Source organism: Leptopilina boulardi, unplaced genomic scaffold, assembly GCF_019393585.1.
Source record: "Leptopilina boulardi isolate dan_hultmark-lab unplaced genomic scaffold, ZJU_Lbou_2.1 LbouV2_149, whole genome shotgun sequence".
NCBI lineage: Eukaryota > Metazoa > Arthropoda > Insecta > Hymenoptera > Figitidae > Leptopilina > Leptopilina boulardi.
In genome coordinates this window covers 37,873-64,382 of record NW_026137695.1, presented here as the reverse complement: position 1 = coordinate 64,382, position 26,510 = coordinate 37,873, and the positions used below count along the sequence as shown (strand labels likewise).

General features: G+C 24.9%; 1 protein-coding gene and 1 long non-coding RNA gene across 13 annotated transcripts; one reads left to right on the top strand and one right to left on the bottom strand.

Annotated features, from left to right (window-relative positions):
- The first annotated feature begins 454 nt into the window (after positions 1–454).
- Positions 455–18,733, top strand: LOC127291629 (uncharacterized). 12 transcript variants are annotated; one of them, XR_007844627.1, is made up of 5 exons: positions 2,458–2,691; positions 3,517–4,115; positions 12,050–12,419; positions 17,547–17,687; positions 18,514–18,733. It is a non-coding gene; the product is annotated as an uncharacterized LOC127291629 (long non-coding RNA). The 12 variants fall into 12 exon arrangements; XR_007844626.1 differs by lacking the exons at positions 17,547–17,687; positions 18,514–18,733 and adding exons at positions 12,818–12,958; positions 14,153–14,286; XR_007844630.1 differs by lacking the exon at positions 12,050–12,419.
- A 6,328-nt stretch (positions 18,734–25,061) lies between these two features.
- Positions 25,062–26,079, bottom strand: LOC127291630 (uncharacterized). Its single transcript, XM_051320830.1, has 2 exons — positions 25,601–26,079; positions 25,062–25,430 (listed from the first exon to the last, which is right to left on the bottom strand). The coding sequence occupies exons 1-2, from the start codon at positions 25,915–25,917 to the stop codon at positions 25,202–25,204; spliced, it is 546 nt and encodes a 181-aa protein (XP_051176787.1). The 5' UTR covers positions 25,918–26,079; the 3' UTR covers positions 25,062–25,201.
- Positions 26,080–26,510: the final 431 nt, after the last annotated feature.

Sequence of the window (26,510 nt, the reverse complement as noted above, 5' to 3'; positions counted from 1 at the left end):
ACCCTTTTTCGGGTTAAAATTGAAAAAAGATGTTACATAAAAATAGTTGTAAGATTTTCTAACAGCATATATGCAAAGTATTTTGATTTATTTGAAAATAATTGAAAATCGATTTTTCAAGGACGGTGACGAGGTCACGGGGTCGGTGTCGTTTTTCGAAATTTGTTAACTTAATATAATAGAAGATGTTTCGTTTTAAATTAAGAAATGTTAAAATTATTAAGTTAAAAACATTTGATTTTAATGACACTTAAAATTAGACACAATATTATAGGCTACTAACTAAAAATTGAAAAAACAACAATAAATAATAAAAAATAATAATAAAAAATTGAAAAAATCAAAAAATTCTTAAAAAATTGCAAAATAACCTTTTTTCAAGTTAAAATTGAAAAATAACCCTTTTTCGGATTAAATTGAAAAAAGATGTTACATAAAAATAGTTTGTAAGATTTTCTAACAGCATATATGCAAATTATTTTGATTTATTTGAAAATAATTGAAAATAGATTTTTCAAGGACGGTGTCGAGGTCACGGGGTCGGTGTCGTTTTTCGAAATTTGTTAACTTAATATAATAGAAGATGTTTCGTTATAAATTAAGAAATGTTAAAATTATTAAGTTAAAAACATTTGATTTTAATGACACTTAAAATTAGACACAATATTATAGGTTACTAACAAAAAATTAAAAAAAAAACAATAAATAATAAAAAATAATAATAAAAAATTGAAAAAATCAAAACATTCTTAAAAAATTGCAAAATAACCCTTTTTCGGGTTAAAGTTGCAAAATAACCCTTTTTCAGGTTACAATTAAAAAATTACCCTTTTTCGGGTTAAAATTGAAAAAAGATGTTACATAAAAATAGTTGTAAGATTTTCTAACAGCATATATGCAAAGTATTTTGATTTATTTGAAAATAATTGAAAATAGATTTTTTAAGGACGGTGTCAAGGTCACGGGGTCGGTGTCGTTTTTCGAAATTTGTTAACTTAATATAATAGAAGATGTTTCGTTCTAAATTAAGAAATGTTAAAATTATTAAGTTAAAAACATTTGATTTTAATGACACTTAAAATTAGACACAATATTATAGGTTACTAACTAAAAATTAAAAAAACAACAATAAATAATAAAAAATAAAAATAAGAAATTGAAAAAATCAAAAAATTCTTAAAAAATTGCAAAATAACCTTTTTTCGGGTTACAATTAAAAAATTACCCTTTTTCGGGTTAAAATTGAAAAAAGATGTTACATAAAAATAGTTGTAAGATTTTCTAACAGCATATATGCAAAGTATTTTGATTTATTTGAAAATAATTGAAAATAGATTTTTCAAGGACGGTGTCAAGGTCACGGGGTCGGTGTCGTTTTTCGAAATTTGTTAACTTAATATAATAGAAGATGTTTCGTTTTAAATTAAGAAATGTTAAAATTATTAAGTTAAAAACATTTGATTTTAATGACACTTAAAATTAGACACAATATTATAGGTTACTAACAAAAAATTGAAAAAACAACAATAAATAATAAAAAATAATAATAAAAAATTAAAAAAATCAAAAAATACTTAAAAAATTGCAAAATAACCCTTTTTCGGGTTACAATTAAAAAATTACCCTTTTTCGGGTTAAAATTGAAAAAAGATGTTACATAAAAATAGTTGTAAGATTTTCTAACAGCATATATGCAAAGTATTTTGATTTATTTGAAAATAATTGAAAATCGATTTTTCAAGGACGGTGACGAGGTCACGGGGTCGGTGTCGTTTTTCGAAATTTGTTAACTTAATATAATAGAAGATGTTTCGTTTTAAATTAAGAAATGTTAAAATTATTAAGTTAAAAACATTTGATTTTAATGACACTTAAAATTAGACACAATATTATAGGCTACTAACTAAAAATTGAAAAAACAACAATAAATAATAAAAAATAATAATAAAAAATTGAAAAAATCAAAAAATTCTTAAAAAATTGCAAAATAACCTTTTTTCAAGTTAAAATTGAAAAATAACCCTTTTTCGGATTAAATTGAAAAAAGATGTTACATAAAAATAGTTTGTAAGATTTTCTAACAGCATATATGCAAATTATTTTGATTTATTTGAAAATAATTGAAAATAGATTTTTCAAGGACGGTGTCGAGGTCACGGGGTCGGTGTCGTTTTTCGAAATTTGTTAACTTAATATAATAGAAGATGTTTCGTTATAAATTAAGAAATGTTAAAATTATTAAGTTAAAAACATTTGATTTTAATGACACTTAAAATTAGACACAATATTATAGGCTACTAACTAAAAATTGAAAAAACAACAATAAATAATAAAAAATAATAATAAAAAATTGAAAAAATCAAAAAATTCTTAAAAAATTGCAAAATAACCTTTTTTCAAGTTAAAATTGAAAAATAACCCTTTTTCGGATTAAATTGAAAAAAGATGTTACATAAAAATAGTTTGTAAGATTTTCTAACAGCATATATGCAAATTATTTTGATTTATTTGAAAATAATTGAAAATAGATTTTTCAAGGACGGTGTCGAGGTCACGGGGTCGGTGTCGTTTTTCGAAATTTGTTAACTTAATATAATAGAAGATGTTTCGTTATAAATTAAGAAATGTTAAAATTATTAAGTTAAAAACATTTGATTTTAATGACACTTAAAATTAGACACAATATTATAGGTTACTAACAAAAAATTAAAAAAAAAACAATAAATAATAAAAAATAATAATAAAAAATTGAAAAAATCAAAACATTCTTAAAAAATTGCAAAATAACCCTTTTTCGGGTTAAAGTTGCAAAATAACCCTTTTTCGGGTTACAATTAAAAAATTACCCTTTTTCGGGTTAAAATTGAAAAAAGATGTTACATAAAAATAGTTGTAAGATTTTCTAACAGCATATATGCAAAGTATTTTGATTTATTTGAAAATAATTGAAAATAGATTTTTCAAGGACGGTGTCAAGGTCACGGGGTCGGTGTCGTTTTTCGAAATTTGTTAACTTAATATAATAGAAGATGTTTCGTTCTAAATTAAGAAATGTTAAAATTATTAAGTTAAAAACATTTGATTTTAATGACACTTAAAATTAGACACAATATTATAGGTTACTAACTAAAAATTAAAAAAACAACAATAAATAATAAAAAATAATAATAAGAAATTGAAAAAATCAAAAAATTCTTAAAAAATTGCAAAATAACCTTTTTTCGGGTTACAATTAAAAAATTACCCTTTTTCGGGTTAAAATTGAAAAAAGATGTTACATAAAAATAGTTGTAAGATTTTCTAACAGCATATATGCAAAGTATTTTGATTTATTTGAAAATAATTGAAAATAGATTTTTCAAGGACGGTGTCAAGGTCACGGGGTCGGTGTCGTTTTTCGAAATTTGTTAACGTAATATAATAGAAGATGTTTCGTTCTAAATTAAGAAATGTTAAAATTATTAAGTTAAAAACATTTGATTTTAATGACACTTAAAATTAGACACAATATTATAGGTTACTAACTAAAAATTGAAAAAACAACAATAAATAATAAAAAATAATAATAAAAAATTGAAAAAATCAAAAAATTCTTAAAAAATTGCAAAATAACCCTTTTTCGGGTTAAAATTGAAAAAAGATGTTGCATAAAAATAGTTTGTAAGATTTTCTAACAGCATATATGCAAAGTATTTTGATTTATTTGAAAATAATTGAAAATAGATTTTTCAAGGACGGTGACTAGGTCACGGGGTCGGTGTCGTTTTTCGAAATTTGTTAACTTAATATAATAGAAGATGTTTCGTTTTAAATTAAGAAATGTTAAAATTATTAAGTTAAAAACATTTGATTTTAATGACACTTAAAATTAGACACAATATTATAGGTTACTAACTAAAAATTTAAAAAACAACAATAAATAATAAAAAATAATAATAAAAAATTGAAAAAATCAAAAAATACTTAAAAAATTGCAAAATAACCATTTTTCGGGTTAAAATTGAAAAAAGATGTTACATAAAAATAGTTTGTAAGATTTTCTAACAGCATATATGCAAAGTATTTTGATTTATTTGAAAATAATTGAAAATAGATTTTTCAAGGACGGTATCGAGGTCACGGGGTCGGTGTCGTTTTTCGAAATATGTTAACTTAATATAATAGAAGATGTTTCGTTTTAAATTAAGAAATGTTAAAATTATTAAGTTAAAAACATTTGATTTTAATGACACTTAAAATTAGACACAATATTATAGGAGACTAACTAAAAATTGAAAAAACAACAATAAATAATAAAAAATAATAATAAAAAATTGAAAAAATCAAAAAATTCTTAAAAAATTGCAAAATAACCTTTTTTCAAGTTAAAATTGAAAAATAACCCTTTTTCGGATTAAATTGAAAAAAGATGTTACATAAAAATAGTTTGTAAGATTTTCTAACAGCATATATGCAAATTATTTTGATTTATTTGAAAATAATTGAAAATAGATTTTTCAAGGACGGTGTCGAGGTCACGGGGTCGGTGTCGTTTTTCGAAATTTGTTAACTTAATATAATAGAAGATGTTTCGTTATAAATTAAGAAATGTTAAAATTATTAAGTTAAAAACATTTGATTTTAATGACACTTAAAATTAGACACAATATTATAGGTTACTAACTAAAAATTAAAAAAAAACAATAAATAATAAAAAATAATAATAAAAAATTGAAAAAATCAAAACATTCTTAAAAAATTGCAAAATAACCCTTTTTCGGGTTAAAGTTGCAAAATAACCCTTTTTCGGGTTACAATTAAAAAATTACCCTTTTTCGGGTTAAAATTGAACAAAGATGTTACATAAAAATAGTTGTAAGATTTTCTAACAGCATATATGCAAAGTATTTTGATTTATTTGAAAATAATTGAAAATAGATTTTTCAAGGACGGTGTCAAGGTCACGGGGTCGGTGTCGTTTTTCGAAATTTGTTAACTTAATATAATAGAAGATGTTTCGTTCTAAATTAAGAAATGTTAAAATTATTAAGTTAAAAACATTTGATTTTAATGACACTTAAAATTAGACACAATATTATAGGTTACTAACTAAAAATTAAAAAAACAACAATAAATAATAAAAAATAATAATAAGAAATTGAAAAAATCAAAAAATTCTTAAAAAATTGCAAAATAACCTTTTTTCGGGTTACAATTAAAAAATTACCCTTTTTCGGGTTAAAATTGAAAAAAGATGTTACATAAAAATAGTTGTAAGATTTTCTAACAGCATATATGCAAAGTATTTTGATTTATTTGAAAATAATTGAAAATAGATTTTTCAAGGACGGTGTCAAGGTCACGGGGTCGGTGTCGTTTTTCGAAATTTGTTAACTTAATATAATAGAAGATGTTTCGTTCTAAATTAAGAAATGTTAAAATTATTAAGTTAAAAACATTTGATTTTAATGACACTTAAAATTAGACACAATATTATAGGTTACTAACTAAAAATTGAAAAAATAACAATAAATAATAAAAAATAATAATAAAAAATTGAAAAAATCAAAAAATTCTTAAAAAATTGCAAAATAACCCTTTTTCGGGTTAAAATTGAAAAAAGATGTTACATAAAAATAGTTTGTAAGATTTTTTAACAGCATATATGCAAAGTATTTTGATTTATTTGAAAATAATTGAAAATAGATTTTTCAAGGACGGTATCGAGGTCACGGGGACGGTGTCGTTTTTCGAAATATGTTAACTTAATATAATAGAAGATGTTTCGTTTTAAATTAAGAAATGTTAAAATTATTAAGTTAAAAACATTTGATTTTAATGACACTTAAAATTAGACACAATATTATAGGTTACTAACTAAAAATTGAAAAAACAACAATAAATAATAAAAAATAATAATAAAAAATTGAAAAAATCAAAAAATTCTTAAAAAATTGCAAAATAACCCTTTTTCGGGTTAAAATTGAAAAAAGATGTTACATAAAAATAGTTGTAAGATTTTCTAACAGCATACATGCAAAGTATTTTGATTTATTTGAAAATAATTGAAAATCGATTTTTCAAGGACGGTGACGAGGTCACGGGGTCGGTGTCGTTTTTCGAAATTTGTTAACTTAATATAATAGAAGATGTTTCGTTATAAATTAAGAAATGTTAAAATTATTAAGTTAAAAACATTTGATTTTAATGACACTTAAAATTAGACACAATATTATAGGCTACTAACTAAAAATTGAAAAAACAACAATAAATAATAAAAAATAATAATAAAAAATTGAAAAAATCAAAAAATTCTTAAAAAATTGCAAAATAACCTTTTTTCAAGTTAAAATTGAAAAATAACCCTTTTTCGGATTAAATTGAAAAAAGATGTTACATAAAAATAGTTTGTAAGATTTTCTAACAGCATATATGCAAATTATTTTGATTTATTTGAAAATAATTGAAAATAGATTTTTCAAGGACGGTGTCGAGGTCACGGGGTCGGTGTCGTTTTTCGAAATTTGTTAACTTAATATAATAGAAGATGTTTCGTTATAAATTAAGAAATGTTAAAATTATTAAGTTAAAAACATTTGATTTTAATGACACTTAAAATTAGACACAATATTATAGGTTACTAACAAAAAATTAAAAAAAAAACAATAAATAATAAAAAATAATAATAAAAAATTGAAAAAATCAAAACATTCTTAAAAAATTGCAAAATAACCCTTTTTCGGGTTAAAGTTGCAAAATAACCCTTTTTCGGGTTACAATTAAAAAATTACCCTTTTTCGGGTTAAAATTGAAAAAAGATGTTACATAAAAATAGTTGTAAGATTTTCTAACAGCATATATGCAAAGTATTTTGATTTATTTGAAAATAATTGAAAATAGATTTTTCAAGGACGGTGTCAAGGTCACGGGGTCGGTGTCGTTTTTCGAAATTTGTTAACTTAATATAATAGAAGATGTTTCGTTCTAAATTAAGAAATGTTAAAATTATTAAGTTAAAAACATTTGATTTTAATGACACTTAAAATTAGACACAATATTATAGGTTACTAACTAAAAATTAAAAAAACAACAATAAATAATAAAAAATAATAATAAAAAATTGAAAAAATCAAAAAATTCTTAAAAAATTGCAAAATAACCTTTTTTCAAGTTAAAATTGAAAAATAACCCTTTTTCGGATTAAATTGAAAAAAGATGTTACATAAAAATAGTTTGTAAGATTTTCTAACAGCATATATGCAAATTATTTTGATTTATTTGAAAATAATTGAAAATAGATTTTTCAAGGACGGTGTCGAGGTCACGGGGTCGGTGTCGTTTTTCGAAATTTGTTAACTTAATATAATAGAAGATGTTTCGTTATAAATTAAGAAATGTTAAAATTATTAAGTTAAAAACATTTGATTTTAATGACACTTAAAATTAGACACAATATTATAGGCTACTAACTAAAAATTGAAAAAACAACAATAAATAATAAAAAATAATAATAAAAAATTGAAAAAATCAAAAAATTCTTAAAAAATTGCAAAATAACCTTTTTTCAAGTTAAAATTGAAAAATAACCCTTTTTCGGATTAAATTGAAAAAAGATGTTACATAAAAATAGTTTGTAAGATTTTCTAACAGCATATATGCAAATTATTTTGATTTATTTGAAAATAATTGAAAATAGATTTTTCAAGGACGGTGTCGAGGTCACGGGGTCGGTGTCGTTTTTCGAAATTTGTTAACTTAATATAATAGAAGATGTTTCGTTATAAATTAAGAAATGTTAAAATTATTAAGTTAAAAACATTTGATTTTAATGACACTTAAAATTAGACACAATATTATAGGTTACTAACAAAAAATTAAAAAAAAAACAATAAATAATAAAAAATAATAATAAAAAATTGAAAAAATCAAAACATTCTTAAAAAATTGCAAAATAACCCTTTTTCGGGTTAAAGTTGCAAAATAACCCTTTTTCGGGTTACAATTAAAAAATTACCCTTTTTCGGGTTAAAATTGAAAAAAGATGTTACATAAAAATAGTTGTAAGATTTTCTAACAGCATATATGCAAAGTATTTTGATTTATTTGAAAATAATTGAAAATAGATTTTTCAAGGACGGTGTCAAGGTCACGGGGTCGGTGTCGTTTTTCGAAATTTGTTAACTTAATATAATAGAAGATGTTTCGTTCTAAATTAAGAAATGTTAAAATTATTAAGTTAAAAACATTTGATTTTAATGACACTTAAAATTAGACACAATATTATAGGTTACTAACTAAAAATTAAAAAAACAACAATAAATAATAAAAAATAATAATAAAAAATTGAAAAAATCAAAAAATTCTTAAAAAATTGCAAAATAACCCTTTTTCGGATTAAATTGAAAAAAGATGTTACATAAAAATAGTTTGTAAGATTTTCTAACAGCATATATGCAAATTATTTTGATTTATTTGAAAATAATTGAAAATAGATTTTTCAAGGACGGTGTCGAGGTCACGGGGTCGGTGTCGTTTTTCGAAATTCGTTAACTTAATATAATAGAAGATGTTTCGTTATAAATTAAGAAATGTTAAAATTATTAAGTTAAAAACATTTGATTTTAATGACACTTAAAATTAGACACAATATTATAGGTTACTAACAAAAAATTAAAAAAAAAACAATAAATAATAAAAAATAATAATAAAAAATTGAAAAAATCAAAACATTCTTAAAAAATTGCAAAATAACCCTTTTTCGGGTTAAAGTTGCAAAATAACCCTTTTTCGGGTTACAATTAAAAAATTACCCTTTTTCGGGTTAAAATTGAAAAAAGATGTTACATAAAAATAGTTGTAAGATTTTCTAACAGCATATATGCAAAGTATTTTGATTTATTTGAAAATAATTGAAAATAGATTTTTCAAGGACGGTGTCAAGGTCACGGGGTCGGTGTCGTTTTTCGAAATTTGTTAACTTAATATAATAGAAGATGTTTCGTTCTAAATTAAGAAATGTTAAAATTATTAAGTTAAAAACATTTGATTTTAATGACACTTAAAATTAGACACAATATTATAGGTTACTAACTAAAAATTGAAAAAATAACAATAAATAATAAAAAATAATAATAAAAAATTGAAAAAATCAAAAAATTCTTAAAAAATTGCAAAATAACCCTTTTTCGGGTTAAAATTGAAAAAAGATGTTACATAAAAATAGTTTGTAAGATTTTTTAACAGCATATATGCAAAGTATTTTGATTTATTTGAAAATAATTGAAAATAGATTTTTCAAGGACGGTATCGAGGTCACGGGGACGGTGTCGTTTTTCGAAATATGTTAACTTAATATAATAGAAGATGTTTCGTTTTAAATTAAGAAATGTTAAAATTATTAAGTTAAAAACATTTGATTTTAATGACACTTAAAATTAGACACAATATTATAGGTTACTAACTAAAAATTGAAAAAACAACAATAAATAATAAAAAATAATAATAAAAAATTGAAAAAATCAAAAAATTCTTAAAAAATTGCAAAATAACCCTTTTTCGGGTTAAAATTGAAAAAAGATGTTACATAAAAATAGTTGTAAGATTTTCTAACAGCATACATGCAAAGTATTTTGATTTATTTGAAAATAATTGAAAATCGATTTTTCAAGGACGGTGACGAGGTCACGGGGTCGGTGTCGTTTTTCGAAATTTGTTAACTTAATATAATAGAAGATGTTTCGTTATAAATTAAGAAATGTTAAAATTATTAAGTTAAAAACATTTGATTTTAATGACACTTAAAATTAGACACAATATTATAGGCTACTAACTAAAAATTGAAAAAACAACAATAAATAATAAAAAATAATAATAAAAAATTGAAAAAATCAAAAAATTCTTAAAAAATTGCAAAATAACCTTTTTTCAAGTTAAAATTGAAAAATAACCCTTTTTCGGATTAAATTGAAAAAAGATGTTACATAAAAATAGTTTGTAAGATTTTCTAACAGCATATATGCAAATTATTTTGATTTATTTGAAAATAATTGAAAATAGATTTTTCAAGGACGGTGTCGAGGTCACGGGGTCGGTGTCGTTTTTCGAAATTTGTTAACTTAATATAATAGAAGATGTTTCGTTATAAATTAAGAAATGTTAAAATTATTAAGTTAAAAACATTTGATTTTAATGACACTTAAAATTAGACACAATATTATAGGTTACTAACAAAAAATTAAAAAAAAAACAATAAATAATAAAAAATAATAATAAAAAATTGAAAAAATCAAAACATTCTTAAAAAATTGCAAAATAACCCTTTTTCGGGTTAAAGTTGCAAAATAACCCTTTTTCGGGTTACAATTAAAAAATTACCCTTTTTCGGGTTAAAATTGAAAAAAGATGTTACATAAAAATAGTTGTAAGATTTTCTAACAGCATATATGCAAAGTATTTTGATTTATTTGAAAATAATTGAAAATAGATTTTTCAAGGACGGTGTCAAGGTCACGGGGTCGGTGTCGTTTTTCGAAATTTGTTAACTTAATATAATAGAAGATGTTTCGTTCTAAATTAAGAAATGTTAAAATTATTAAGTTAAAAACATTTGATTTTAATGACACTTAAAATTAGACACAATATTATAGGTTACTAACTAAAAATTAAAAAAACAACAATAAATAATAAAAAATAATAATAAAAAATTGAAAAAATCAAAAAATTCTTAAAAAATTGCAAAATAACCTTTTTTCAAGTTAAAATTGAAAAATAACCCTTTTTCGGATTAAATTGAAAAAAGATGTTACATAAAAATAGTTTGTAAGATTTTCTAACAGCATATATGCAAATTATTTTGATTTATTTGAAAATAATTGAAAATAGATTTTTCAAGGACGGTGTCGAGGTCACGGGGTCGGTGTCGTTTTTCGAAATTTGTTAACTTAATATAATAGAAGATGTTTCGTTATAAATTAAGAAATGTTAAAATTATTAAGTTAAAAACATTTGATTTTAATGACACTTAAAATTAGACACAATATTATAGGTTACTAACAAAAAATTAAAAAAAAAACAATAAATAATAAAAAATAATAATAAAAAATTGAAAAAATCAAAACATTCTTAAAAAATTGCAAAATAACCCTTTTTCGGGTTAAAGTTGCAAAATAACCCTTTTTCGGGTTACAATTAAAAAATTACCCTTTTTCGGGTTAAAATTGAAAAAAGATGTTACATAAAAATAGTTGTAAGATTTTCTAACAGCATATATGCAAAGTATTTTGATTTATTTGAAAATAATTGAAAATAGATTTTTCAAGGACGGTGTCAAGGTCACGGGGTCGGTGTCGTTTTTCGAAATTTGTTAACTTAATATAATAGAAGATGTTTCGTTCTAAATTAAGAAATGTTAAAATTATTAAGTTAAAAACATTTGATTTTAATGACACTTAAAATTAGACACAATATTATAGGTTACTAACTAAAAATTGAAAAAATAACAATAAATAATAAAAAATAATAATAAAAAATTGAAAAAATCAAAAAATTCTTAAAAAATTGCAAAATAACCCTTTTTCGGGTTAAAATTGAAAAAAGATGTTACATAAAAATAGTTTGTAAGATTTTCTAACAGCATATATGCAAAGTATTTTGATTTATTTGAAAATAATTGAAAATAGATTTTTCAAGGACGGTGTCAAGGTCACGGGGTCGGTGTCGTTTTTCGAAATTTGTTAACGTAATATAATAGAAGATGTTTCGTTCTAAATTAAGAAATGTTAAAATTATTAAGTTAAAAACATTTGATTTTAATGACACTTAAAATTAGACACAATATTATAGGTTACTAACTAAAAATTGAAAAAACAACAATAAATAATAAAAAATAATAATAAAAAATTGAAAAAATCAAAAAATTCTTAAAAAATTGCAAAATAACCCTTTTTCGGGTTAAAATTGAAAAAAGATGTTGCATAAAAATAGTTTGTAAGATTTTCTAACAGCATATATGCAAAGTATTTTGATTTATTTGAAAATAATTGAAAATAGATTTTTCAAGGACGGTGACGAGGTCACGGGGTCGGTGTCGTTTTTCGAAATTTGTTAACTTAATATAATAGAAGATGTTTCGTTTTAAATTAAGAAATGTTAAAATTATTAAGTTAAAAACATTTGATTTTAATGACACTTAAAATTAGACACAATATTATAGGTTACTAACTAAAAATTTAAAAAACAACAATAAATAATAAAAAATAATAATAAAAAATTGAAAAAATCAAAAAATACTTAAAAAATTGCAAAATAACCATTTTTCGGGTTAAAATTGAAAAAAGATGTTACATAAAAATAGTTTGTAAGATTTTCTAACAGCATATATGCAAAGTATTTTGATTTATTTGAAAATAATTGAAAATAGATTTTTCAAGGACGGTATCGAGGTCACGGGGTCGGTGTCGTTTTTCGAAATATGTTAACTTAATATAATAGAAGATGTTTCGTTTTAAATTAAGAAATGTTAAAATTATTAAGTTAAAAACATTTGATTTTAATGACACTTAAAATTAGACACAATATTATAGGAGACTAACTAAAAATTGAAAAAACAACAATAAATAATAAAAAATAATAATAAAAAATTGAAAAAATCAAAAAATTCTTAAAAAATTGCAAAATAACCTTTTTTCAAGTTAAAATTGAAAAATAACCCTTTTTCGGATTAAATTGAAAAAAGATGTTACATAAAAATAGTTTGTAAGATTTTCTAACAGCATATATGCAAATTATTTTGATTTATTTGAAAATAATTGAAAATAGATTTTTCAAGGACGGTGTCGAGGTCACGGGGTCGGTGTCGTTTTTCGAAATTTGTTAACTTAATATAATAGAAGATGTTTCGTTATAAATTAAGAAATGTTAAAATTATTAAGTTAAAAACATTTGATTTTAATGACACTTAAAATTAGACACAATATTATAGGTTACTAACTAAAAATTAAAAAAAAACAATAAATAATAAAAAATAATAATAAAAAATTGAAAAAATCAAAACATTCTTAAAAAATTGCAAAATAACCCTTTTTCGGGTTAAAGTTGCAAAATAACCCTTTTTCGGGTTACAATTAAAAAATTACCCTTTTTCGGGTTAAAATTGAAAAAAGATGTTACATAAAAATAGTTGTAAGATTTTCTAACAGCATATATGCAAAGTATTTTGATTTATTTGAAAATAATTGAAAATAGATTTTTCAAGGACGGTGTCAAGGTCACGGGGTCGGTGTCGTTTTTCGAAATTTGTTAACTTAATATAATAGAAGATGTTTCGTTCTAAATTAAGAAATGTTAAAATTATTAAGTTAAAAACATTTGATTTTAATGACACTTAAAATTAGACACAATATTATAGGTTACTAACTAAAAATTAAAAAAACAACAATAAATAATAAAAAATAATAATAAGAAATTGAAAAAATCAAAAAATTCTTAAAAAATTGCAAAATAACCTTTTTTCGGGTTACAATTAAAAAATTACCCTTTTTCGGGTTAAAATTGAAAAAAGATGTTACATAAAAATAGTTGTAAGATTTTCTAACAGCATATATGCAAAGTATTTTGATTTATTTGAAAATAATTGAAAATAGATTTTTCAAGGACGGTGTCAAGGTCACGGGGTCGGTGTCGTTTTTCGAAATTTGTTAACTTAATATAATAGAAGATGTTTCGTTCTAAATTAAGAAATGTTAAAATTATTAAGTTAAAAACATTTGATTTTAATGACACTTAAAATTAGACACAATATTATAGGTTACTAACTAAAAATTGAAAAAATAACAATAAATAATAAAAAATAATAATAAAAAATTGAAAAAATCAAAAAATTCTTAAAAAATTGCAAAATAACCCTTTTTCGGGTTAAAATTGAAAAAAGATGTTACATAAAAATAGTTTGTAAGATTTTTTAACAGCATATATGCAAAGTATTTTGATTTATTTGAAAATAATTGAAAATAGATTTTTCAAGGACGGTATCGAGGTCACGGGGACGGTGTCGTTTTTCGAAATATGTTAACTTAATATAATAGAAGATGTTTCGTTTTAAATTAAGAAATGTTAAAATTATTAAGTTAAAAACATTTGATTTTAATGACACTTAAAATTAGACACAATATTATAGGTTACTAACTAAAAATTGAAAAAACAACAATAAATAATAAAAAATAATAATAAAAAATTGAAAAAATCAAAAAATTCTTAAAAAATTGCAAAATAACCCTTTTTCGGGTTAAAATTGAAAAAAGATGTTACATAAAAATAGTTGTAAGATTTTCTAACAGCATACATGCAAAGTATTTTGATTTATTTGAAAATAATTGAAAATCGATTTTTCAAGGACGGTGACGAGGTCACGGGGTCGGTGTCGTTTTTCGAAATTTGTTAACTTAATATAATAGAAGATGTTTCGTTATAAATTAAGAAATGTTAAAATTATTAAGTTAAAAACATTTGATTTTAATGACACTTAAAATTAGACACAATATTATAGGCTACTAACTAAAAATTGAAAAAACAACAATAAATAATAAAAAATAATAATAAAAAATTGAAAAAATCAAAAAATTCTTAAAAAATTGCAAAATAACCTTTTTTCAAGTTAAAATTGAAAAATAACCCTTTTTCGGATTAAATTGAAAAAAGATGTTACATAAAAATAGTTTGTAAGATTTTCTAACAGCATATATGCAAATTATTTTGATTTATTTGAAAATAATTGAAAATAGATTTTTCAAGGACGGTGTCGAGGTCACGGGGTCGGTGTCGTTTTTCGAAATTTGTTAACTTAATATAATAGAAGATGTTTCGTTATAAATTAAGAAATGTTAAAATTATTAAGTTAAAAACATTTGATTTTAATGACACTTAAAATTAGACACAATATTATAGGTTACTAACAAAAAATTAAAAAAAAAACAATAAATAATAAAAAATAATAATAAAAAATTGAAAAAATCAAAACATTCTTAAAAAATTGCAAAATAACCCTTTTTCGGGTTAAAGTTGCAAAATAACCCTTTTTCGGGTTACAATTAAAAAATTACCCTTTTTCGGGTTAAAATTGAAAAAAGATGTTACATAAAAATAGTTGTAAGATTTTCTAACAGCATATATGCAAAGTATTTTGATTTATTTGAAAATAATTGAAAATAGATTTTTCAAGGACGGTGTCAAGGTCACGGGGTCGGTGTCGTTTTTCGAAATTTGTTAACTTAATATAATAGAAGATGTTTCGTTCTAAATTAAGAAATGTTAAAATTATTAAGTTAAAAACATTTGATTTTAATGACACTTAAAATTAGACACAATATTATAGGTTACTAACTAAAAATTAAAAAAACAACAATAAATAATAAAAAATAATAATAAAAAATTGAAAAAATCAAAAAATTCTTAAAAAATTGCAAAATAACCTTTTTTCAAGTTAAAATTGAAAAATAACCCTTTTTCGGATTAAATTGAAAAAAGATGTTACATAAAAATAGTTTGTAAGATTTTCTAACAGCATATATGCAAATTATTTTGATTTATTTGAAAATAATTGAAAATAGATTTTTCAAGGACGGTGTCGAGGTCACGGGGTCGGTGTCGTTTTTCGAAATTTGTTAACTTAATATAATAGAAGATGTTTCGTTATAAATTAAGAAATGTTAAAATTATTAAGTTAAAAACATTTGATTTTAATGACACTTAAAATTAGACACAATATTATAGGTTACTAACAAAAAATTAAAAAAAAAACAATAAATAATAAAAAATAATAATAAAAAATTGAAAAAATCAAAACATTCTTAAAAAATTGCAAAATAACCCTTTTTCGGGTTAAAGTTGCAAAATAACCCTTTTTCGGGTTACAATTAAAAAATTACCCTTTTTCGGGTTAAAATTGAAAAAAGATGTTACATAAAAATAGTTGTAAGATTTTCTAACAGCATATATGCAAAGTATTTTGATTTATTTGAAAATAATTGAAAATAGATTTTTCAAGGACGGTGTCAAGGTCACGGGGTCGGTGTCGTTTTTCGAAATTTGTTAACTTAATATAATAGAAGATGTTTCGTTCTAAATTAAGAAATGTTAAAATTATTAAGTTAAAAACATTTGATTTTAATGACACTTAAAATTAGACACAATATTATAGGTTACTAACTAAAAATTGAAAAAATAACAATAAATAATAAAAAATAATAATAAAAAATTGAAAAAATCAAAAAATTCTTAAAAAATTGCAAAATAACCCTTTTTCGGGTTAAAATTGAAAAAAGATGTTACATAAAAATAGTTTGTAAGATTTTCTAACAGCATATATGCAAAGTATTTTGATTTATTTGAAAATAATTGAAAATAGATTTTTCAAGGACGGTATCGAGGTCACGGGTTCGGTGTCGTTTTTCGAAATATGTTAACTTAATATAATAGAAGATGTTTCGTTTTAAATTAAGAAATGTTAAAATTATTAAGTTAAAAACATTTGATTTTAATGACACTTAAAATTAGACACAATATTATAGGTTACTAACTAAAAATTGAAAAAACAACAATAAATAATAAAAAATATTAATAATAAAATGAAAAAATCAAAAAATTCTTAAAAAATTGCAAAATGACCCTTTTTTGGGTTAAAATTGAAAAAAAATGTTACATAAAAATAGTTTGTAAGATTTTCTAACAGCATATATGCAAAGTATTTAGATTTATTTGAAAATAATTGAAAATAGATTTTTCAAGGACGGTGTCGAGGTCACGGGGTCGGTGTCGTGTTTCGAAATTTGTTAACTTAATATAATAGAAGATGTTTCGTTTTAAATTAAGAAATGTTAAAATTAGTAAGTTAAAAACATTTCATTTTAATGACACTTAAAATTAGACACAATATTATAGGTTACTAACTAAAAATTGAAAAAACAACAATAAATAATAAAAAATTGAAAAAATCAAAAAATTCTTAAAAAATTGCAAAATAACCCTTTATCGGATTAAAATTGAAAAATAACCCTTTTTCGGGTTAAAATTGAAAAAAGATGTTACATAAAAATAGTTTGTAAGATTTTCTAACAGCATATATGCAAAGTATTTTGATTTATTTGAAAATAATTGAAGATAGATTTTTCAAGGACGGTGTCGAGGTCATGGGGTCGGTGTCGTTTTTCGAAATTTGTTAACTTAATATAATAGAAGATGTTTCGTTTTAAATTAAGAAATGTTAAAATGATTAAGTTAAAAACATTTGATTTTAATGACACTTAAAATTAGACACAATATTATAGGTTACTAACTAAAAATTGAAAAAACAACAATAAATAATAAAAAATAATAATAAAAAAATCAAAAAATTCTTAAAAAATTGCAAAATAACCCTTTATCGGGTTAAAATTAAAAAATAACCCTTTTTCGGGTTAAAATTGAAAAAAGATGTTACATAAAAATAGTTGTAAGATTTTCTAACAGCATATATGCAAAGTATTTTGATTTATTTGAAAATAATTGAAAATAGATTTTTCAAGGACGGTGTCAAGGTCACGGGGTCGGTGTCGTTTTTCGAAATTTGTTAACTTAATATAATAGAAGATGTTTCGTTTTAAATTAAGAAATGTTAAAATTATTAAGTTAAAAACATTTGATTTTAATGACACTTAAAATTAGACACAATATTATAGGTTACTAACAAAAAATTGAAAAAACAACAATAAATAATAAAAAATAATAATAAAAAATTAAAAAAATCAAAAAATACTTAAAAAATTGCAAAATAACCCTTTTTCGGGTTAAAATTGAAAAAAGATGTTGCATAAAAATAGTTTGTAAGATTTTCTAACAGCATATATGCAAAGTATTTTGATTTATTTGAAAATAATTGAAAATAGATTTTTCAAGGACGGTGACGAGGTCACGGGGTCGGTGTCGTTTTTCGAAATTTGTTAACTTAATATAATAGAAGATGTTTCGTTTTAAATTAAGAAATGTTAAAATTATTAAGTTAAAAACATTTGATTTTAATGACACTTAAAATTAGACACAATATTATAGGATACTAACTAAAAATTGAAAAAACAACAATAAATAATAAAAAATAATAATAAAAAATTGAAAAAATCAAAACATTCTTAAAAAATTGCAAAATAACCCTTTTTCGGGTTAAAATTGCAAAATAACCCTTTTTCGGGTTACAATTAAAAAATTACCCTTTTTCGGGTTAAAATTAAAAAATTACCCTTTTTCGAGTTAAAATTGAAAAAAGATGTTGCATAAAAATAGTTCTAAGATTTTCTAACAGCATATATGCAAAGTATTTTGATTTATTTGAAAATAATTGAAAATAGATTTTTCAAGGACGGTGTCAAGGTCACGGGGTCGGTGTCGTTTTTCGAAATTTGTTAACTTAATATAATAGAAGATGTTTCGTTTTAAATTAAGAAATGTTAAAATTATTATGTTAAAAACATTTGATTTTAATGACACTTAAAATTAGACACAATATTATAGGTTACTAACTAAAAATTGAAAAAACAACAATAAATAATAAAAAATAATAATAAAAAATTGAAAAAATCAAAAAATACTTAAAAAATTGCAAAATAACCATTTTTCGGGTTAAAATTGAAAAAAGATGTTACATAAAAATAGTTTGTAAGATTTTCTAACAGCATATATGCAAAGTATTTTGATTTATTTGAAAATAATTGAAAATAGATTTTTCAAGGACGGTATCAACAATGCTATAATTATTTCGCTGTCTTCTCTATTTTTGTCATAGAGCCTCTAGCCCTAAGACAGTCAATCACCACACTCTCTTCTCACTGTACCTTAAATCGACTCATATACCTAAACAGTTATTATCGTGGGTTATTTAACGTCTAGAAATCCCACCTCAAACGTCTGGGTTTTGAAAAGATTTCGTGCTACCCTGACTAACCATCCTCGAAAATACCTTTACCAACAACTTCGGCAAAGGGGGGATATCACCTACACGGCTTATGGCCAAGCGAAACGTTCTGATCGGGGCTTTCCTTGCACGCCAGCTTGACGTAGGAATCTTTTCCTTTCCGTTGGACCATGCTTGGTTCAAACCCAAACAGTCTCAATGTGCTGAACAAGCTCGAAGACCTACTCACCTTCGATGACTGGATACCGGGAGCCGGAAGTAACATCGGACGATGTTGTAAATTTCAATACCAGATGGTTGCCATCTATATCTTTGTTTCCACTTATCTCTTTCTCAAAACACCATAGCTTCTCTTTTACCATTAACATTCTTAGTCTTATTTCCTGAACAAGGAACGGGCAGAGAAGACTTAACTGGTAACCCCACAAATTGATTCCACTTCTATCATCCACTAGTTCGCGAAACTTTTATTAAAATTTCGTCGACGGCCAAAATTACCACCATTACTCGTTACTTCTCCTAGAGTAATTTTTAAAGAGACTCCACCAGACTTGAGGGGGATGACAGATGACCCGGACGGGTTATCATATCGTTAAGCTGAATAAGCCCAAGCCGTCATCCCACATAATTTCTAAAGCAGATCTATTCCTAGTTTCTCAGCCTTAGTTCGGGGTTCGACACCCTCACCCCAGACTAAACACAGGCCAACTCCTGCCCCCGCCAGCGCAGTTGTCCATAGAACACTTAGGATAGCTGCGGTCCCTCGGACGAGGCGACCATTGCAACACATGCAGCTGTACAAGCCCGTTGAACATCTCAGTACAAAAATCACCACCAAAAAAGGCCGAATAACACTCTTTTGAGAGGATGGCTACAGCAACATCTGTGGCTGAATAAGCTCAGATAACCAGCAGCCAATCACTCAACATCAATCCAGAGGATGAAGAAGAAGATCAACCACTCCGTAAACTTTTGTAGCATCGAATCATATTTTAAAAAAATTTTTGTAACATCGAAACCACTTAAACTTCGAACAACCTTTCGGAAAATTTAGTAAATTCTAGTAATATTCCGTGACCAATGCCTTCCCAAGGGGGGGAATTGATACATGTCACTGATAGGGGTGACTTAAATTCATGAAGATAGCCAAAATTGCTCATTCTTCATGAATTTCTTGTCCTTGGCTGAGTCATTGTTAACGGGTCTGCTACGCTTTCCCAACCAAACTCCACCGCCGCGCCTCTCTCCTATTTCCCGCTTTTCTCTCCCACTCTCCACGCGTCAGGCCCTTTGCTGTCAACGCGTCACTTCTTTAATCCTCCTGCTCGCCGGATACTTTTCCGAGCGGAGTTTTCAGTGAATTTGTTTATAAAAAAGATTATGTTCGATGTTTAATGTTGTAATCTATTTATATATTAATTATAACTTATAATTTATTATAAATAATTACTATATTGTAATAAATTGTGATTAACTAATAATATAATTATAATTAATAATTATAATTTTTGTTATTATAATAATTGTAATTTTATTGATTGTTAATTATAAATATTATTGTTATAATAATTTATAATTTATTTATAATTTATAATGTTAGATATATGTGTGTGTGTATTACTTATAAGTTTTCAATTTAGTTCTTATTGTTTAACGCTACGAGCGCTGTTCTGTAGTAAATCTGTAGTAAATATTTCACTCGCAGTCGAGGTGACTCGCTGAGGGTATATAAGGACTGGGTGTTGGACCACTCAGGAGAGGCGATCTACACTTGCACTCGTTGTACGATCACTCCACTTTTCCAAGTCCTTGCTATAAATAAAGATTCCTTCTTTACCAAAATTCAAGGCAACTTTTTCTTTCTACTTACTCGCTGTTTCGCTACAGTGAGTAAGTCTCCACTAACCCTTTCTCTTTTCAGCTCGTCAAACTTTGCCGCGGTTTACGCCGTGTGAAAAGACGACGCCATCTTGGAAATCGGTTTTCCCTAGCTACAATACGCTCGCTGTAACTGTGCCGCTTGGAATTTTCTTGGGCCGGGAGTAAAGCGCGTTCCACACTTAAACTTTTCGGACGCCCGACACGTGAAACGTGCCCCCTCTTCAATACTAACTTCTCCTACGTCAGGAGGGGAATGCATTTGGTAGATGGAGAAGAGGGGGCACGTGTGTCGTGTCGGACGCCCGAAAAGTTTAAGTGTGGAACGCGCTTCAAATCCCTTGGTACCCCGACGAATAATTCTTCGCTGGAACGGAACGCCCGTCCATTTAGCTAGGAGAAACTACGTCATTTCGCTAAATACAAGGATGTTCTCGACAGAAAAATCCCGTACAAAAAAAAGAAAAATCCGATAAATAATTTCTCGCACACCAAAACATAATACGGGATGACGATTACGTTATTTCCAACCTTTGAGCCTTTCACCCCTTGTGACTGGTATCAAATAGAATATCGTTATCGTTCGACAAATTATAGATTATAGACTCGTTTTCATGCAATTAAAGTTTCCGTTTTGCGAATGTTGTGAATTCTTTATTTTTATCATAGTCAATGTAGTGTTTTATACAACGTTAATTTTATCATTTGTATTTAATTTAACAGAACCATTAGCGTGGTTCTCTTTATGTAAAGCGAATATTTGTAGCTTGATATCGGTCCGTATCCGACGACGTAATAATTTTAATTGCTCGATATTTTTAAATATATAGTGTAAATAAAAAATTTGCTATACTTTGTAATTATCCTGTATTGTTATTATTATTTTAAATCAACGAATTCTGGCTCGGTGAGCTTTCATTTCGATTATTATTACTATCATTAAAATTTATTTAATTGTTTTTGAGCCTGGATTCTCATCCAATAGCTCGGGAACAATTTGGTTATTTATTTCCATTGAATTTTTAGAAAATCTGAAAAATTAAGGAAATACACAGTACAAGGAGTAAAATTTGTTAGTTACAACTAAATAAAGTAAAATTAACAAACTTAGGAATCAAAGGTAAAAGTTATTTGGAAACACATAAGAATAAAATAATATACAGTTGAAGAATAACTGTCAACTTTAAACGTCAGTATTCTTTGGAATTGGGAAATTGTAGAAGATTTTTAAAAGAATTATGAAAGTTTTTAAAATTAAATAAAGATAATTTGAAAATATAATTTTGACACATACTTTTTAATAATTTAATGATTATTTTCCTGAAGATGCAAATTATATGGAATTGTCTTGTTTGAAATTATAGACGTAACTTGAAATAAAAATTTAGAATTAGGGAATGACTGAAGATTGTATTGGGATCTGACATGGGGGCGGGGCCTAAAGCAATATGGCGTAAATTGGGTAACACTTTTAGTGAATTTACATGGGAATAACATGGGATGCAATAGAATAAAATCGTTTAAAAAATATTGCTTAATTTAATAAATGTATAAGTAAATTTTTTTAATACAAAATTACTATTTACATTCCTATTTACAAACATGAATAAAAATATAAAAGAAATCTTATTTTTATACAAATTATTTTCTCAAATCCAGCGATACATGTGCAAGAAAAGTATTGTATTTTCCTTTATATTTCATGAAATTATATGAAAATTTATAAATGTATGTATTTCATTTTTCATTGTAAAAGTCTCTTAACAAGAACTGAAAAAAAAATTTATTTATCCGTTTTTACAGTGATAAATTAACTTTCAAAATGTTCACATGCACGGGTAATATGAAAGATTATATAACCTCCAAATTTTAAAATCTTAAACTTACCTGGCAAAATGTAATCACTTCTTTTGAAATGCAGAGAACATACTCTCATAGAAGGCTTTATACTGTTTATTTTTAAAGCATTTTTCCAGGCCTTTAATTGATCGACTTTTTCAAAATTATCAAACGTATTTTCACATCCACTACTCGTTGTTTTGGTTTCGGAAATTTATGGAAAATTACGCTTAAATTTTTCGCTACAGTACTGCCACAGCCTCTCACAGAACACTTAATTCTGCAGGAAGATTTCTCACGCGGTAAAAATGTAGCTTCATTCATAATGATAAAATAATTAACAATGACAGCGGAACTACAATTGCAAGTGACACAAACAGTTATCCAAAACTAGTTACATTTTTCAACACCAGATGGCATGTGTACGAATGTCAGATCCCAATAGAAACATAGGTTTGTAAGGGTTTGTCCCCCTACAATTTTTGAGTTGGCGGTACTTTATGTTGGCGGTAAATTGGTCAACGGCGTCGTTGAACGAGTCGAAAGTTCCAACAAATTGTCAACCAAATCTGACCATTGGATCTTGTTCTTGATGGTCTTAGATTTGATAACCACTTTGAATTAAAATCGTATCTGATTAATTTCTCGAGAAAATTGAAAAAATGTAAAAAAAATTAAAAAAATGAATTTTTCTGTTTAAAAAATTTTCTCCAGATTTTTCCATTAATTCTTTTTGTTTTTTTATAAAAAAAATTGTTTAAAAAATATATTATTCGCACAATTTAAGTGAAGAAACTATTTACTTGTATGAAACTAAAAAATATCTGTTTGATAATAAGCATTTTCCCACATTCTCGATAAGTCGGATCCTCGTCAATTATCAACATAAACACGAAATTTCTCGAATGATTTATGACAAAAACATTACACGTATGTTTAGAAGTAGAATAATTCGCACTTAGATGTATATCCTGGATACGGCTTCATCTAAGATTCGCAGTTGTTTTACTTTATTGCATCTTATTTTAATTTCGATTTTGTCCAAAAAAAGAACTTTATAGTTTACAATTTTTTATAGTTGTTCGTTCTACAAAAGTGCAATTTCTTTAAATTAGAATTAATGTAAAATTAAAATTCAGATTTTTAATATGTCACAATATTTAAGTCATGAAGAAAATAGAAAAATGTTTGTGTTATGTGCGGTAACAAGATTATTTTTGGTAAACAAAAAGCAAGTTCGTTTTCTATAACTGAATCAATAGCAGCTCGTATTCAAAACCATGTGAACAGTAATTTTTTTTTACAAAGTGATAAATATCTATTAAGTATATGTGGTAGTTGTAGACTCACTTTAGCAGAATATGATAAAAATATCCGCAATAGACCGCTACCTTGTTACCGCCGGAAACGATCACAAATCTCGGCTACGGATCGGGCGTCGTTTCCGACTGCGAATTCCATGTCGAATTCGACGTCGGATTCAAAGGCGGAAACGGCGTAGGTTACGATGCGTATCTGGCGTAGGAAACGGCATCAGAATTTTCAATGAGGAAGTTTTAACTAGTCTTTTCAGATCCATGCAATTTACGAATTTTATTAAACTTCTAAATAATGCGCTTGCGCAAACTAAAATGTCACAAAACAAGATTAATTTATTGGTATTATTACCAAATTATATTACTAAAAATTTAATCTTTTACAATTCAATTATTAATAAAATATTAATTATTAATTAAAATAAACAAATTAAGTATATCTTTAAATTATAAGTAATAATTATCAATAATACAAATAAATTAATCTAAGCAACCTAATTTAATAATGCGTTCAATTGTGTATGAACCTTAAAGTATTACGTTTTAGAGGTTCATACCAATGCGACTATCAACTAACTTCACTCTATAACGCGCCTCACGCAATGTCATAATATACAGTCTTTACACCTCGAATTAACCTACCGTGCATTATACTGTATGTTTCGACCACGAGTATCGACCCTAACAAAGCATCGCAGCGCTGTACAAAAGATGTCAAATAATTAACTAATTTATGATAATCTAATAGGGTCATTCTAATAGAATATAGATAGAGCATAATAATTATGTTAAGGTTAAATTTGTTGAGTAATTATAATTAAAACATAATTTTAATATAAATAAATGGCATAAATATTAATTCTAAATCAATAGATTCAACTGTAATTAAAAATACAGAATTTCATAAATATTAACAGATGCGCTTGCGCGAACTCAAAAAAAAATGTTACCAATAAATAGCAATTATGTTCAAAATTACCTGTAATAATTATTAAAACTAGAAAAGAGAAAAATTAATAATATTAATAGGAATTATTAAACAAAATTAGTATATATTAACACACAATTAAAAATAACTTTTTAGTAGATTATAAGTTTATTTAAACAATTAAGAAAACAATAAAATTTATTTTTGTCCAAACATACATATTCTATAAGGTTTTATAACAAAAACTAATTATTAATTATTGATAATGATTTTAAATGGTGTACCTAAGAATTACATAAAAGATTTGTGTTTGTTAAATAATAATAATCAAAACGATGTATCCGAATCCACATCAACTTTCTCCACCTTAATGGAAGGATAACAAAAAGAACTGGGACCTGCAATTGGTTCATTTGCTTGCATCGCTGGAGCAAACTCTCGTTGATTTTCGGGTGTTGACGCATAAGAATAAGATAGTCCTTTGCGGCAAGAACAAGGAGCATCATCAGTAAGAAACAATCCGCAAGTACAAAATTGATGAGAACTTCCCGGAATTCTAAAAAAAAGAGAACGTTTACAAATTATACATCAAATTATATATGCATATATATATGTGTGTAATATATGTATATATAAATAAAAATATATGTACACACATATTAATAATATAATAATAAGAGAAAAATAAATTGATTTATAACAAATCTCTACAAAATACAAACTCACCCTTGACAAATTGAAATGTTGGAAGTTGTCAAATGAGTGCATGTTTTTGGTCGAGAAACAGGATCGGATATTGTTTCCACGACTATTTTATCCAACTCATTAACATGTTCCCTTGCACAAATTAAAATATTTTCATATTCTTCTATTTTCGAACTTAAAAATGGTACTGAAGTGGATGACGAAGACAGAACATCAACTTTCCTTGGACGTCCTCGCCTCTTTCTTAGTGTCATATGTGAAGTTGGAGCATTTACATATTGTTTTATGCTAGCAGCCAAATTTAACAATCTATTTACTTCCGTAATTAAAAGGAACATCCTCGTTAAGACTCGAGCAAAAGGTCGGAATGACCTCTTAGAATTTACTAAAACTAAACAAAAGATAACGTTACTTAATAAATATCTACAGAATAACCATAAGATTTAAAATGAGTTTCCTTGGATAGCATACTTTATTTCAATTCAACAGATCTAACGCGCATTAACACTCCACGTCGACGACTATCCAATTCACGAACAACTTTAAATTCATCCTTCAAAATGGTTTTACAAAAAATCAAACCACATAAATTACACAAAATATTTATAGCTTTATCTGACGAAACTTTTCATAAAGCAAATTGAAAAATATTAAGTCTTTTTTCTAGTTCAATTATTCTCTCTATTAAAAGACGTTGTTGATTCACATAAGCAACACTTGAACGCGAAATATCAATAGAATTTGAAGTTAATGTTATGGGATTATTAGATTCCGAAATTAATTCATCAACTTCAACCGAATTGTCAAAAGGTCCTAATAATGTCAAATCAAAAGCACTTATTGAATTTAAAAATTCACTATCTGATGCATTTGTCGTTGCATTTGCCATGATTTAAAAGATAAGCAATTAAAGATATGTGTCAGTAAAGAG

Bases quoted from the DNA above. Each gene is read 5' to 3' on its own strand.
- LOC127291630 (XM_051320830.1), bottom strand. From the start codon at position 25,917: ATGTTCCTTTTAATTACGGAAGTAAATAGATTGTTAAATTTGGCTGCT. The intron at 25,431-25,600 runs GTGAGTTTGTAT...TCTTTTTTTTAG, and splicing joins AACATTTCAATTTGTCAAGG to AATTCCGGGAAGTTCTCATC.